Here is a 15,693-nt window from a genome sequence, read left to right as displayed (position 1 = left end):
GCTGCCTGCGTGCAGTTCATTTTCATTAGACATGCTTCATGCCTTTTACTGCAGAGCTGTCCCTGCCTGATCTTTTTTCTAGGAAGCCTCCATTAGGGCAAACACACTCACACACAGACACACATGCTCACAACGTTGTCTCTGCGGCTTTTATTTCTAGGAAACAGAGTCAGAATTTGACAACTGTGCCGTGTGCATCGAAGGCTACAAGCCCAACGATGTAGTGAGGATACTGCCGTGCCGGTAAGCTGTAAAGAATCATGCATGCACAAATCACCCTGGATTTACTTATCTAGCTCCTCTTATAAACAGCATGTCATTATAAAGACATTTATTCTGACCCCACGGTTCATATATGGAACTGGTTTCGAATGAATGTGTTTGTGATGTAAAAAAAATAAATAAATAAATAAAAACATACATTTAAAGGACATATAAGCCTACAGCAGTTTAGCCCCGCCCATTCATGCTGAAGTTGTAAGGGGGGAAACAGTACCAACCAGCCTGTTAGAACATACAGCATTATCATTTAAAAGCATTTCTACTACAGTGAGTCCAAGAAGTATTTGATCCCTTGCTGATTTTCTTCGTTGGCCCACTAATAAAGACATGATCATTCTATACTTTTAATGGTAGATGTATTCTTACATGGAGAGACAGAATATTAAAAAGAAAATCCAGAAAATAAATCTAAGGAATATATATTAATTGATTTGTATTTCATGGAGTGAAATAAGTATTTGATCCCTTAGTATTCATTAGCAGTTCTGGCTTTTACAGACCAGTTAGACACTCCCAATCAACTTGTTACCTGACCTGAAGCCACCTGTTCTCACTAATCACTTGTGTGAAAAACACCTGTCCACAGAATCAGACAGATCACACAGATTTCAAGTCTCCAACATGGGTAAAACCAAAGAGCTGTCACAGGACCTCAGAGTCAGAATTGTTGACCTTCACAAAGCTGGAATGGGCTACAAAAAGATTAGTAAGGTGTTGGATGTGAAAGTAACAACTATTGGTGCAATTATCAGAAAGTTTAAAGAGTATAACATGACAATCAACAGACCTCGGCCCGGTGCTCCAAAGAAGATTTCGCCTCGTGGGGTGGCAATGATGCTGAGAACAGTCAGAAATCGTCCTGCAACCACTCGGCAGGAGTTAGCAAATGACCTGAAGGCAGCTGGGACCACAGTTTGCAAGGAAACAATTGGCAACACTTTGCGCAACAATGGATTCACATCCTGCAGTGCCCGAAAGGTACCCCTGCTGAAGAGAGCACATGTGGAGGCGCGCCTCAAGTATGCCAATGATCATTTGAAAGATGAACCAAGTTATTGGGAGAAGGTTTTGTGGTCAGACGAGACCAAAATTGAACTTTTTGGCCTCAACTCCACCCGCCATGTGTGGAGGAAGAAAAATGCTGCCTATGACCCCAAGAACACTGTGCCCACCGTCAAGCATGGAGGTGGAAGCATAATGTTTTGGGGGTGTTTCTCTGCCAAGGGTACAGGGCTACTTCACCGCATCACTGGGAAGATGGATGGAGCCATGTACCGCACAATCCTGAGGGACAACCTCCTCCCCTCTGCCAGGGATCTGAAAATGGGCCGTGGTTGGGTCTTCCAACATGATAACGACCCTAAACATACAGCAAAGGCAACAAAGGATTGGCTCAAGAAAAATCACATTAAGGTCATGGAGTGGCCCAGCCAGTCGCCAGACCTCAATCCGATCGAAAATCTATGGAGGGAGCTGAAGGTCAGAGTTGCCAAGCGACAGCCCACCAACCTTCATGATTTAGAGAGGATCTGCAAAGAAGAGTGGGCCAAAATTCCCCCTGGTGTGTGTGCTAAACTTGTGGTTAACTACAACAAACGTCTCACCGCTGTGCTTGCAAACAAAGGCTTTGCCACTAAGTATTGAGTGTGTTTGGCAAGAGGGATCAAATACTTATTTTCCTCATTGAAATACAAATTAATTAAAATATATTCTTTAAAATTATATTCTGGATTTTTGTCTTGATATTCTGTCTCTCCATGTTAGAATATATCTACCATTAAAAGTGCAGAAGGATAGTGTCTTTATTAGTGGGCAAACAAAGAAAATCAGCAAGGGATCAAATACTTCTTGGACTCACTGTATATGCCCAAATGTATGTGGACGCCCCTTTCAATAAATGAAACATCCTAGCACCCTTATTGCTGAATGCAATCAAAATTTCACAGCAGGGCTCCAAAATCTAGTAGAAAGCCTTCATCTCTGGACAGTTAGACAGTTACTTCAACTAAAGCAGGATACACCCTTTTTTTAATACAATGAATAGGCAGGTGTCCTAATAATTTTGTCCATATTGTGTATCTCTGCAAGATAAGAACAGATAAGAACAGATTGGTCACATCAGAACAGATGCAGGTGAACATAAATCCAGTAAAAATGAGAAACAAGAGCTTCTCATTCTGAAGAAAGTAGTGAGGTCTTGTCGGTGAGCTAGTCTGAAGAACAGAGCTCGGTTCCTCCAGGTTTTTCCTGGACGACCCCCCCCACACTCCAGCCAGCACAGCGTGGAGAATGTGTTCAACTCCATCAGCAGCAGCAGCAGCAGCTCACCTGATTTACCATCATTAAGCCCTGATTTACCACCAAACCAGGTGTTGATATGAAGAGAACTCTAAATAATACTAGACTCCATGAGGAGAACTTTGGAGATGTTCTAATGATGAACACAGTGATGGAGAACCACCACCACTTTCTGTAGGAATGTTAGTAATTAGTAAATCAGTCTTAAAGACTGGGATACTGTATTTTATTGGATACAGAGAGGTCAGGAAATGGCTCTGTATGACTGTGTTTGGTATGGTACATGTCTTAGTAACTCACATGGTCATGGTAAACCCTTCAGGAAGTGTTGGATTTACATGTAGAACATTCAATCATTCCACATCTGTTGCGTTTCTTAGGCATGTTTTCCATAAGAACTGTGTGGACCCTTGGCTGCAGGACCACAGAACCTGTCCCATGTGCAAGATGAACATTCTCAAAGCTCTCGGCATTCCGGTAGGACTGGAATCTTCTGGATGACTTTTCTGTTTTATACTAAAGCTGCTAACCCATCAGTACATGTGCAGTAACTCTGTGATCTTAAAAATAAGGGTGCTTTAAAGAGTTCTTAAAGCGATGCCATAGAAGAACCACTCGTGGTTTTTTAAAGAAGCAGAGATGTGTATTTTTCTTTAAAATGATTTCTCCTCAAAATCATGACAATGGATTTTATTGACGCTTGATATAATTTTATTAGAACTTTTGGTTGCTCGTGTGCATGCTACTCATTCGAGAACTATTGGTCTCGGGAAGGAGACTCTCCCATCTATGGAGGCTTTACTTTGCTCTTGATAGGATGGTTATTATTATATATTTATATTATTATACGCCACTCTACCCACATGTACATTTGTGGGATTTTTTCATTGTTTTATGAATATTATCATTGCACATCTGTTGCATTTCTTAGGATGCAGGACAACATAACCTGTCCCAAGTGTATTTTCTGTAATCCACACACTTTGGGGAATGGGAGGGGAGAGCTCCTGTGTAGCTGTGTCGATATGCATGCCAGCATATATCCCAAAAACCAATAAGACCAACTAAAACACAAAAAAGAACCAGATATGTGTGTGAAGTTGATGTAAAGGTTGTTTACTAACTTAAAGTTTCACAACCTCTACTACAAATATGGCAGGACGATATGGTAAAGCAACTTTATCACAATATTTAAAGACATTTTTTGCGATACATGATATTTATCACGATAAATTTAATCACAGACTAAAAACATCAGTAGCGACAGTTTCTACTACTATTCAGATCCTCTCCCGTACTGAATACAGTGATTTATACTCAACATCTGCTGCTGTTGATCTAATTAACCCAGTCTAATCACACTGTTAGTAATGAAACCTGCAGCTGATCAGTGTTTATTAAGCACTAACAGTCTCCTCCATATGCTTAGAAGAGTATATTATCATCACGATACAATGAAATATCGTCATATTGCCCAGCTCTAACTACAAACGTGCTTCCTTGCAGGAGTGGCTCTACTATGGCATCACTCAAAGTGCCATTTGAGTGTAGGCTCTAGTTCATCAAGTCAAATAGGAAATGCAGTCAGTCAGACTCAATACTGAGTAAAACCTATAATCCCCACATCTAGAACCCGGCTGCTCTGAGGCCTATGTTGCTTCATTCTGTACCTTTCCTGCAGGTGTGCACCTCAGGTGTGTGCTGTTCTACAGCCTGCGCTGCACTTTTGAGATCACAGTGTTTTATATGCTGCAAGATGCCCAGAAAACATTGTGTGCCTGAGTGTTTGTTAGGAGTTCTACGAAAAGCATGCTGGTGAATTTATGTAGTGTGGGAGCTTCTTATAGATGCCTCTATGGTGCTTTCTGTCTGTCTAACACTTTATCCAATTATTTATTAGATGTCAAATCTAATAATTTGAGTACTTAAGTTGTTGGATAGTAAATATGTGACTTTGATTGGAGCAAAAAATGCTCAGATGCGGATTTTGCAAGTCTGTTTACCACCTTGTTATTTTGGCTCTTAATGAAATCGCTGCTGTCCTCTTGTTGTGTCCTCCATGTACACACTACACGACTTTCAGAGTCGTCTGACTGTTGTACTCTTCATGCTACACAACTTGTTGTCTTGTAATCAGGAATTATTTAGTGCTTGTCTGATTAGTGGGTGACTGATCAATAACTATATATATTTCATTTTAGGGGGGAAAACCGCTACAGGTCTGTCTGCTCTCCAAAAAACATGCTAGAACTGACACAATCCCATGCATGAGCCGTTTTTCATGGCAAAACTGAGAGTCTGTAAGAAACATGTTCCTCCATTTCTTGGGTCCCAGCAGGCCGAGGAACTTTTCACCCGGTAGCTAATCACTGCACTAACCTCCAGTCACAACCAAGTCAAGTCAAGTCAAGTGGGTTTATTGTCATTTCAACTACATACAGAGTACACAGTGAAACGAAACAACGTTCCTCCAGGACCATGGTGCAACATAGACGGTGCATACAAAACAAGTGCAACACAAACAAACAAGTGTGGACAGACAACACAACACAGTACAGACAGAGGATAATAAACCCTAACTAGACTTAGAGGTGCCAACAGGTACAGGTATTAAACCTGCTAACTATCAGGGGCTTTTTAGGGGGCATCTTTCAGCCAATGGCGAGCAAATCTGAAGAAATTGTAGCCAGGTTAGCTTTTAGCCTTGCCACTATTTGCTTCCCCCAGGATTGGCTTGCTCGTGCATAAGAAATCAGTACTTTCCCTTCTGATGTGAGTTAAGCTAAGGTTTGGTTCAGCTGAGGAAGTGCAGGTTGTTTTTCGAGGGAGTGGACACTGGAGAGAAGACATGGCAAAAGCTAGCATTAGCTTTTAGCCTAGCTTATATTCCTGTTTGCTCTTCAATATTGAAAACACAATATTGTTGTGTTTTGCCGTTTCACCAGCTTTGACCGTGGCTTTCAGTAGTGGGCTGGGGGGGTATGTAAATGTTGCTAGTGTAAATGTAATGAGTCTAAACTGTGATGTAACAGTTTTGGGGTTTTGGAATTGGCCTGTTTTAAAGCTCTGTTTTGGTTCTGACGGATTTTCTTTCGAAGGAGGACCCAACATTGTTTATTGTTTGAGGTTAACGGTTTGACAATTCTTTAGTGTTCACCTATGCCAAAGGTCAATGCAGTTTTCCATTTTAGGACCCATTTAAACAGTGATTTTGTCAGAGCATCTGCAGCGAGGAATGTCAGCTAATAGTTTCGCGAGCTGCTCTGGTCATCGCCACATTATTTTGACATATGTACAAACTGTGAAATGACCAAGTGAAAACATCACCCACACTGTTACATAAACCATGTACTAACACAAGTGTGTGTTGACTCACTCTTGCAGCCGAATGCAGACTGCTCTGATGACATTCCCCCTGACTACGAGCTGTCACTGAGTGGCCCTCCCACTAACCCTGTGACGGGGGCCAGCGAGGTGACGGTTAGCGAGAGCTCCGTTGTGCTTGACCCTGCTGTCAGGACAGTCGGCCTGCCTCACATCTACCACGAGCCTGATTCCCTCACGCAGCTTGCAGAGGGTCACCACATCGCCAGCAGTGAGTACAAACCAAACGCCCTATAACTCCTCGCTGTCATCTGCGATCAGTATCTGCTGTTACCTCAGATTCTTTTACCTGTACCTTTCGCTGAGGCCAGACACTCCATGAATTGTGCACTAGCTAAATGAGGGCATACTTCATTTCCTCATGAAGTCATTTTAAAATAATAGCTCAGATTTAGTGGCTTGACCTTTTTTCATGGCTCAACCTGAATCAAATGCTAGGGATACCCTTACATAATCTTTTGCAATAGTTGTCTGGAACTTAGCCCATTCTTTCAGACAGAAATGGTGTAATTTAGGCAAGTTTGTTGGCGCCCTTTTCACACTTTCAGCATTTTCTTTTAGTTTAGCCCAGTTTTGTATGGGATCAGGCCACTCCAATTCATTCACCTTGTTGTCCTTGAACCATTTAGCGTCAGAACGTCTGTGGAAAGCGTAGGATCACTGACCCATTTAAGACCAGGTTTCAGCTCTTCTGTCTGTTGCCTTAAATTGTTGCTTTGGTATTTCTAAATAATCCTCCTTCTTCATGATGCCATCTACTGTCTCACAACATGATGCTGCCACCCCCATGCTTCACAGTTGGAATTCTGTACTCTAAATAAAAGGCAGCTGATCATTCTTAGCAGAATGAAGTTAACAGGTGAAGTTAACAGGTGAAGTTTTGTTTCATCTGACTAAAAAAAAGCCACTCCAATAAAAATCCAATACAGCGAATTAAAGCTGAAATAAATTTTTAATCAGTAGTTTTGAAATGACGCTTTACTTCTTATTTGTATATTAAATCAGATGCAGTAAATGACTTGCTAAAATAATTGTATGGTGACATGATGAAATGTATAGAGGTGTGAAAACCTGAGTTTGAGTCTTTAGCTTAGGTTTGTGTAAAGGTTTGGCCTCTACAATGTTTTGCATTTTTTGATCATGTCATTGTTATTAAGCAGTTGATGTATCTGTAATTTGCATAGGCTGTTAAATATCAAGCACTACATCAGTTCTACATTTAATCTGAGGGTCAGTATTATGGCCCACACTTTAATTCTGAGCTTTCACAACTATGCAACCTTTGTATTAGTCTTTATGCTTTAATCATGTGGAAATTCTTTAAAAAATAGTGGAATTTCCCGTGAATCTCAGTTCAGTAAGAGTTTGGGACCAAATCGATTCCAAAATTCTAAAGATATTCTGACCGTACTTGTTTTACGTGGTACCAAAAAGAACTAAAACTACTGCAGCCATCACAGGCCTCTTTTCCACTGCAGGGCCAAATGGTGACACAGTCCATTTCATAGCGATCCATTAGACCGGTTACAGTTTCTCTTTCCATTTGATGCGTTGCTAAACCGGGACTAGGAAGTGCACAACATCTCCTAATAATTATGTGAGTTTCGTGCTTTAGTCTTGCACTACAATTATGCCTAAGGCTACTGTAGCTAGCTAATGCTAGCTAACTCACGAAGCCATAATTCATCTGTTAGCTTTGTGTAATCAGCATGAATAAATCACACTCATATATATATATATGGACATGGATATATATATGCTATATATCCATGGTCATTTATTATACCTAGGCTATTTGCATTATTTTTTTCCATAGTTCATGGTGTTTCATTTTTATTGTTTTATTATTTTTTTTTGCTTTGTGGGTTTTTTTTTTTAATTACCAATTTATTAACCAATAAATGTTGTTGCTGGAAAAAATGGGATTTAAAAAAAATATGTTTGTGTTGAAATATGTTTATTTACTTAGATTTTTTATATTTTGTTATCATTGAATTTGTATCGCAAATCGTAGAATTTCAGTAGTATTGGTACAGACTACCAGATTTTTTATATTGCCGATGGCTAGCAGTGTGTTCGGGATTCAAACCCGCGATCCTCTGATCACAGTGATGCTTCATTGGTTTCATCAAATCACTATCAGGAACCATTGGTATACACTCTCATAATAGCCACTGCACAGCAGTACCATCTCTCCATTTAACCCATCTGTGCCAGTGAACACACACACATATACCCAAGTGACTAGGGGCATTGAGTACACACACTCAACTGCTCCCCCCGCCTCCACTTCCTGCCGGTCCAGGGGATCAAACAGGCAACCTTTAGTTCCCAAGCCCATGTCTCTTGCCTTTAGGCCCTAACTTATAGTACTACACTATTTAAAACAAAGAATTACTATTACTATTATTAATAATACAATAATAATACGCCTGGAGCCTACGGCAGATTGTTTAAGGGGTTAAACTCTAGCACATCTTGTCCACATAGCACTTTACCATTATCAGATATTTGGCAGGCATTAACAGTCACAAGTCTCCAGTCATCTGCTACAAATCAGCAAATCAGCCCATGACCGTTTGAATAAGCAGGAAAACGCCCGACGTTCGCAGTTATAGTCCCAAAGTAGCACTAAAGCTAGTCAGCTAAGCTTAGCCCAGTGTTAATACGGCTGTGTCTCCTGTACACGGAGCTGCCTGCTGAATGTTTACCCTGGCCAGGTCTACTTCCTGTGAGCCAGGCCAGAAGCTGGATGGACACACACACACACATACACACACATGTGCCACAGAGAAGGTCAATAGTGCCTTTATGCCCACCTCTACAAACCGTTAGAGCAGAGCTGAGCTTCAGCCGGGGTCTCGTGAGCGTGCCTGTGAGCGGGGTTGTTGGATAAGTGCTTCAGCCTGTGGTGTTCGAATGCCTCCGTCTAGCCTGCATTAGTGAACGTTCGGTGGCTGAGAGAGAAAGGTAATGTTCGTATCAGCGCCATGGCAGGAGATGGACTTGTGAAGGTAGATGGAGAAAGGCATCAGCGCTGCATTTCATTTGGCTCTCGCCTCCACATTCGCTGTGGTTCAGAAACACCCTCTAAACCCGAATTCCATTGTTTTACTATCTGGTTTTAATGGTGTACGTACGTCACTGTGGCATCCACTTTGCATAACTCCCTCTGGCATCCAAACAAGTTTCTAATCCCAGACCCCAGATTTGTGTGTGTGTGTGTGTGTGTGTGTGTGTGTGTGTATATAAGTGTATAAGGAAGTCATTTAGAAGTTTAAAACATAAGAGGCCCACTGATGGGATTTTGAAGCCATAGCTGGACCCAAAACCACCGACTGCAGTGTCTGACCTCAGAAGCCAAACAGGACACCTGGAGGGGTTTCCATGGTAACAGCAAGACACACATACACACACACACACACACGCACAGCTTCTTCTTCATCTGCAGGCCCGAGTCCATTCTGCTGCTCTAAAATGGAGCCTCCACAACACTACTCACATTCCACATTCCCCATTCCACATATCCCATCAGGCCACATTTCCGCCACGTTTAAGGAGCGAATGGGGAGGAAAGGGAGGGTCCGGGAGGCCGCTGGGATCACGTCAGTGTTTGGATGGATCCCTGCTGTTTTGAAAGTTTCCTCTAGAACAAATGTTCAGATCCTGAGCTTTTCTGCTTTCCCTCAGCTGGTTGTGACATCAGGCCAGTTTGGAGGCTGTGCTGCAGTGAGCGGCGCTGTGCTGCTTTCAGGGAACAAAATAAAAATCTTTCCTTTCTTTTGGCTTTTTTGGCTTTATTTTTGACTGTTTTTTTACCCTAGTACTCACTTTTGTCAGTGAAGGTGGCATGGTGGTGCAGCAGGTAGTGTGTGTGTGTGTGTGTGCTGCACAGCTCCAGGACCAGAATACACCTTAGATTTAAAGGCCACGTTTTGCTGTTTCTGCTGTTTTTCAGCGGTAGAGAGACTAAGCTGCTCAGCACGAGGCTTCCACCTGTAATGAACGAAGGTGAAGGGAGGGGGTGATGTCGCCATCGCCAGAAAATCGAAAAGGGAGAGGTTACTCTGTTTTTCTGCGCACAGAGGGTTCAAATTTTAAATTAAAAGTCCCAAGCTCAGCCTAATAACCTAATAATAGATACATTTAAAAATATTAAAAATATTCAGTTTTAAATAATTTATCCGTTTTTATAAATATCCTTGCCAGTCTAATCAATACAAATAACTTCATATAAGAATTGCATTTTCAACCTCAAACTAGATAAAGAGTGTATGAGATGTGAACTGTCTTTGAAGACTTTACGAGTAAACAGAACACAAAAAATGCAGATGGGAAGTAAATCTGTGATGAAAATGTGGACAAATTCATGCAAATATCTAAATTCCTATATGAGATACTTGAGGGGGGGCAGTGGCGTGTTTGAGCTGTCTGAACATGACGGCCTACTTTTAGATGTTCATCAATTACAAGCAGCTTTTTTTTTTATTTTTTTTTTAAATATATATATTTGGCAAGACTCGAGATTTTAGTGTTGCTAAGGGTATTGTGAGATCTTGAGTAAGCATTGGCCATTCTTCTGAGAGACTGAAGTACCCAAAATATACACCCAAACATGATTAAATTCATGCAGATATCTAAATTCTGTTAATATGTACATCTCACATCAAGATGTTTTTGAGTAGCATAGGATGTTCTGAAAATATCACCTGGCATGCGTGACAGTTTCCTACAAATACTTTGTCATTTTTAGGTGACTAAAGGAATGACCAAGCATCAAAACATCCCTCAAAAGAGGTCGCAAGAGTTAAATAACAGAAGATGGGATGTCTTTCAAATAAAATTTATATATAGATATATATGAAATATGGTTTTGATTTGTGGCACTTTGGAATAAAGAAACAAATAATAGTGCTATTGGTACCGACTATCTGGCAACTAAGTATCGTGACATCCCTATTCTCATGTGTCTAGCTTTTGTCTCTGGTGGTCTAGTGGTTAGTATTCGGCGCTCTCACTTTGATTCCCGGTCTGGGGCAGTAGTGGCGCAGCAGGCTATTGATCACCGGGTAGTGGGTTCGATACTGGGGCTCAGCAAGTTGGCACTGTTGGGCACACTTGAGCATGTCCCTTAACCCTCCCTGCTCCCCAAGCATCGCAACAGTGGCTGCCCACGTACCAGGCACATGTGCTTACAGTCACTGTGAGTGTTTGCTCACTAGTGTGCATGTGTGTGTGTCCAGCACACTGGGTGAATATGGTGGTCTTGTCTTCTCCTGTCTGTTGTTAAATGTTGTTCAATTTTATGGTAAAACGAACCAACAACAAAGACAAATTTCCTGCTTGACGGGACAATAAAGCTGTATTCTGTTTGACTGGTGGTGAAAGCCAGAGGGCGGGGAGTTAGTGATTTAAGATCTGGAGGTGTGTACATGTCTAATATTTATTACATTCATATCATATAATTTTTCCCCCTGTTTAGTTTTGGGGACCAGTGCTTTTAGGCCACATCTTTATTCAGTCGTCACACAAAAACCCTGTATCTCCATTTTTGCACTTTTTGATATTATGTAAATCTGACATAATAATAAATAGAAAAACTCCAAAATGACTTGGAATAAAGTTTTTTGCATCAACTTGCACTGAAAGTTAAGAGGGTTTATTCCTTCTCCTGTAAAGCTGCTGTTTGGGAGATACAAGGTTTTTGTGCGACAGTGATGTCTCCACAGGCAGAACTAAATCTGTACAGTGTTACTGTAAGCTGGGTCTGTTCTGCTAGCGAGTTAAGGTTCTCAATAGATCTAAATAGAAAAAAGAGCTGCTCTGATAACAGCTACAGATGTAGGAGAGCATGTGTTTTTCTCTTGCCTATAATCAGTCTCAGTCTCGAGATAGCTGGGGGTCCTGGAGCTCCTCTGAAGCATATGTTCCTCAGCTGATAGCGACACATCAAAGACTTGCTCTGGAGTGCTGGAGCTCCACCTGTTTAGCCTAGAAAACCAAAAACCAAAGAACACGTAGGCTCGGAAAGAAACCATTCTGAAGGGTGGAATCATGTGGAATCTGATGATTTAGACTTGCTGAAGTCTGAAGGCTTGTTTTTTTAATGAAATGTGTGTGTATAAATGTGGCTCATGTGTGACCTCTAGTGGTCAGTTGCAAGATTCAACCTCTAGTGAGTAACGTTTGTCTGTGTTACTCCCGAACTACCATTAGTGTAATGGCCCAGTATCTTACATTCAGTGTTCTCCATGTCTGCATGTCCTCTTCAATGGCCAGTCTACTGGTAGAGCTGTGGGTCGGTATTGAGGTGGTATCAGCTAAACATCCCATATGAGATACTTAAGGGGGGTCTACTTTTAGATGTTCATCAAATTACAAGCAGCTTTTTTTATTTAAAAGAAATTGATATTTGGCCAAGACTCAAGATTTTAGTGTTGCTAAGGGCATCGTGAGATCTTAAGGAAGCATTGGCCGTTCTTCTGAGAGACAGAAGTACCCAAGATATATACCCAATACCCAGAAACTCACCTAAATAGAAAAAAAACTGCCACAAATACTCATGTAATTTAATGTTTACAGCACTATTGGATGTTATAATGCTCAAATTCACATCTACACCAAGCCCTCCGATCTTCTGGAGCAGTGGTGGCTCAGCACTTAAAGCTCAGGGCTGTTGATGACAAGGTTGTGGGTTCGATACCGGGGCTTGGCAAGCTGCCACTGTTGGGCCTTTGAGCAAGGCCCTTCACCCTCTCTGCTCCCGGGGCGCTGGAGTTGGCTGCCCACCACTCTGGGTGTGTGTTTTACTCTACTTTACTTTACTTTATTGCCTCCCGACTTATTGATTAGCTGCCTGGTTGATAAAATACTGTATATAATAAATGTAATAATAATAAATCCAAAGCCATTGTAATTGAATTTCCATTGGTCAACTATCTATCCTGGGTTTCGTCACACCCTGGGAATCTCAGAGCTTGTGGTCGGTTGCAGTTTTCCCTGAAATTCTGGGCATTCCTATGGTGAAATAAGCCGTGATCAAAAAGTTCTGGTAGTGTTGGCTTCCGAAAAGAAATCCCATGAAGTCCTCTCATTTCTGAAAGTAAACGTTGCTCTTGTCCAAGTTATCTGTGGCTGAATCTCCTTTTGATCAGAGTTCAAGCATTTCCTCCCGTTCTCTTCCTCCTGAGTGCCCTGTTTGTTCTCTGGTATTTTGGGTCGCAGAGATGTAGGTCAGATAACTTTTTTTTTTGGCTCCAGCAGAAATGGATGTGGACACCGGCGAAAGCACAGCTTGGCCTCATTCTCCATTTTACGCTTAGTCTGGTCATATTATTTGATTAATGTAGAAAGAGGACCAGCCCAAGAAAATGTGTATGCTGGTATGGTCAGTGAACAGTGTGTGACATTTCTCTCGGCTGTAATCCAGAGTTGATACCGCATGTGTTTGACATCAGTTTGTTTACATAATTGTTAACAAACATATTCCTGTTGTCTTGTGATGAAGTTATGGTCCAGGACTTGGTCTAGGCCTGGACTAAACAGTCAGGTCAGTTGGGACACTCGTCATTCCTTGTTTATTTTGAAATCAAAGGTATTAAAAAGAGTTTAAATATGCAAATCCCATGTCCTCCTGAAAAGCAACCGTCCTCCAGGTTTCAGCGTCCACCCAAGTCTTACACACCACATCTAGTCAATCAAGGACTTCTTAAGGCAGTAATTAGTTGGGCCAGGTGGGGTGGATCAGGGCTGGATCCAAATTCTGCAGGAAGGTACATTATTGGACAAGTATTGGGACACCTTGAGACTTTGTCATTTGCATCACTTGGGTACATGGGGTGGATCGGAATTGTGATCTCAAGGTCCCAGTTACACCCAAAGAGCAATTATTTAATTAATAAAGTAATAGAATATAAAAGGGAAGACCGAAATAGGAAACGTGGGAAAAGTAGAGACATTAAAAAAGTAGCAGCAGTATTATCACAATATGAAAGGAGTGTAGCAGCATGAATGAATAAGTAGCAGTAAAACAAGCAAGTGTCTAAGTGTCCTCGAAAAGGGTCAGTCCAGTGTGTTTGGCTAGGTGGAGTTTAAGAGTCTTACAACTTCTGCTCTACAGCTTAATGCTCCACAGCCTCCTACCTGAGGGGAGCAGGACAAAAAGTGAGTGGGGTCCTTCATGATGCAGGCGGCCCTCTTCCTACATCTGGAGGTGTAGATGTCCATGGTGTTGCGGTGGCTGACTGCAACAGAGCAGCTCCCGTGCCACGCGTTGATGCTGGAGCACAGGACGCTCTCCACCACACAACTGTTAAAGTTACTGTCTCTACTGTCCAGGGAAGAAAGCTTTCTACTCGATTTTGAAGGAGCATTGCTGTGAGGATCTGATTGCATTCAGTGAGAAGAGCATTAGTGAGTTAAGGATGTTTGATGATGATCACCACCCCATCTCATCTCCAACTCCCCAACTCCTCCTAAAAGTATTGGATTAAGCACCAACCATCATTTCAGGGAACACAGTCAGTCCCACTGCTCCACTGCTCAATGCAGGGGGCTTTATACCCCTCTAGCCCACGTCTGACATTAGGCATGGTGCCAAGAGAGAGTCCTATTCTATTAGCATTACGTCTTTACAAGCTGTGTGCGTGTGTGTGTGTGTGTGTGTGTGTGTGTGTGTGTGTGTGTGTGTGTGTGTGTGTGTGTGTGCGTGCAGTGGGTGCCACTTAAAGTAGCAGAATGCATTCATTAGAATGGGTGTCCACAAACATATGGACATATGGACAGCTCTCCTTTAGAAACATGCTTTCACGTGATAACCTCCACCCTAAAGAAGCTCTGTACCGTCTTCCAGAAGCTCTGTTTTCAGTGACCTGAGGCATAGTTTCCATGCGGTCAAGAGGTCAACAGCAAGAGGAAAGGCACACCCATTCAGAAACAGTGTAACAGGTTTTAGCAGTTCCTCGTCTTGTTGAGTGTCCTCAGGTCTCTTCTGTGGACGTTCTGTTGATGCTCCCGCAGTAAAGTCACGCTGCTGCACCGGCCTCACTTTTCCACACCACACTAAGTGAAGCGTTTCCATTTGGGTTGTGCATTATCCTATACGGACGCCTGTAATGTTTTGATTTTATAACCCAGGTTATTTTTCCCCCCAATCCGACCCGAGCCTCTTAATGCTGAATATCAGCCAATACCAATCTGATCTGAACATTTTTTTATTATTATTACAGATGGATAGGAGTGTCCTGATAAGGTTATTCTGCCCCTAATCCGATCTGAGGCTCTTAATGCTAAGGATCAGCCAATTCCCAGCCGATCCTAAGATATGTGTGTGTATATATATATCGATATATTTTTTATTTATTTATTTATTTATTTATTTTTTGTATTATTACAGATGAATAGGGGTGTCCTGATAAGGTTATGTTGCCCCTGATCCGATCCAAGCCTCTTAATGCTGAAAATCAGCCAATACCAACTTGATTTTTTTTTTTATTACAGATGGATAGAGGTTTTCCGATCAGGTTATTTTGCCCATGTTCTGATCTGAGGCTCTTAATGCTCAATATCAACCAGTACCAATTTGATTATTATTTTAATTATTATTTCTATTGTTGTTATTATTATTATTATTATTATTATTCGATCGGAGTCTCTTAATGCTGTGTAACAGCCAATACTGATCCACATTTTTTTGCGCTCTAAACTCTCTGTGGTTAAAACAAAGACTTG

At 41.7% G+C, this 15,693-nt stretch overlaps 1 protein-coding gene across 1 annotated transcript in view; it reads left to right on the top strand.

Moving 5' to 3' along the window:
- The window catches only part of rnf150a (ring finger protein 150a), a 51,233-nt gene that overhangs the window by 26,305 nt on the left and 9,235 nt on the right, over positions 1-15,693 (top strand). The window contains exons 4-6 of the mRNA XM_072678525.1: positions 161-243; positions 2,961-3,057; positions 5,965-6,175. Coding sequence (XP_072534626.1) covers positions 161-243; positions 2,961-3,057; positions 5,965-6,175 — 391 coding nt within the window. The remainder of the gene's footprint in view (positions 1-160; positions 244-2,960; positions 3,058-5,964; positions 6,176-15,693) is intronic.

Source organism: Salminus brasiliensis, chromosome 4 (assembly GCF_030463535.1).
Source record: "Salminus brasiliensis chromosome 4, fSalBra1.hap2, whole genome shotgun sequence".
Taxonomy (NCBI): domain Eukaryota; kingdom Metazoa; phylum Chordata; class Actinopteri; order Characiformes; family Bryconidae; genus Salminus; species Salminus brasiliensis.
This window is presented reverse-complemented; position numbering and strand designations above follow the sequence as displayed.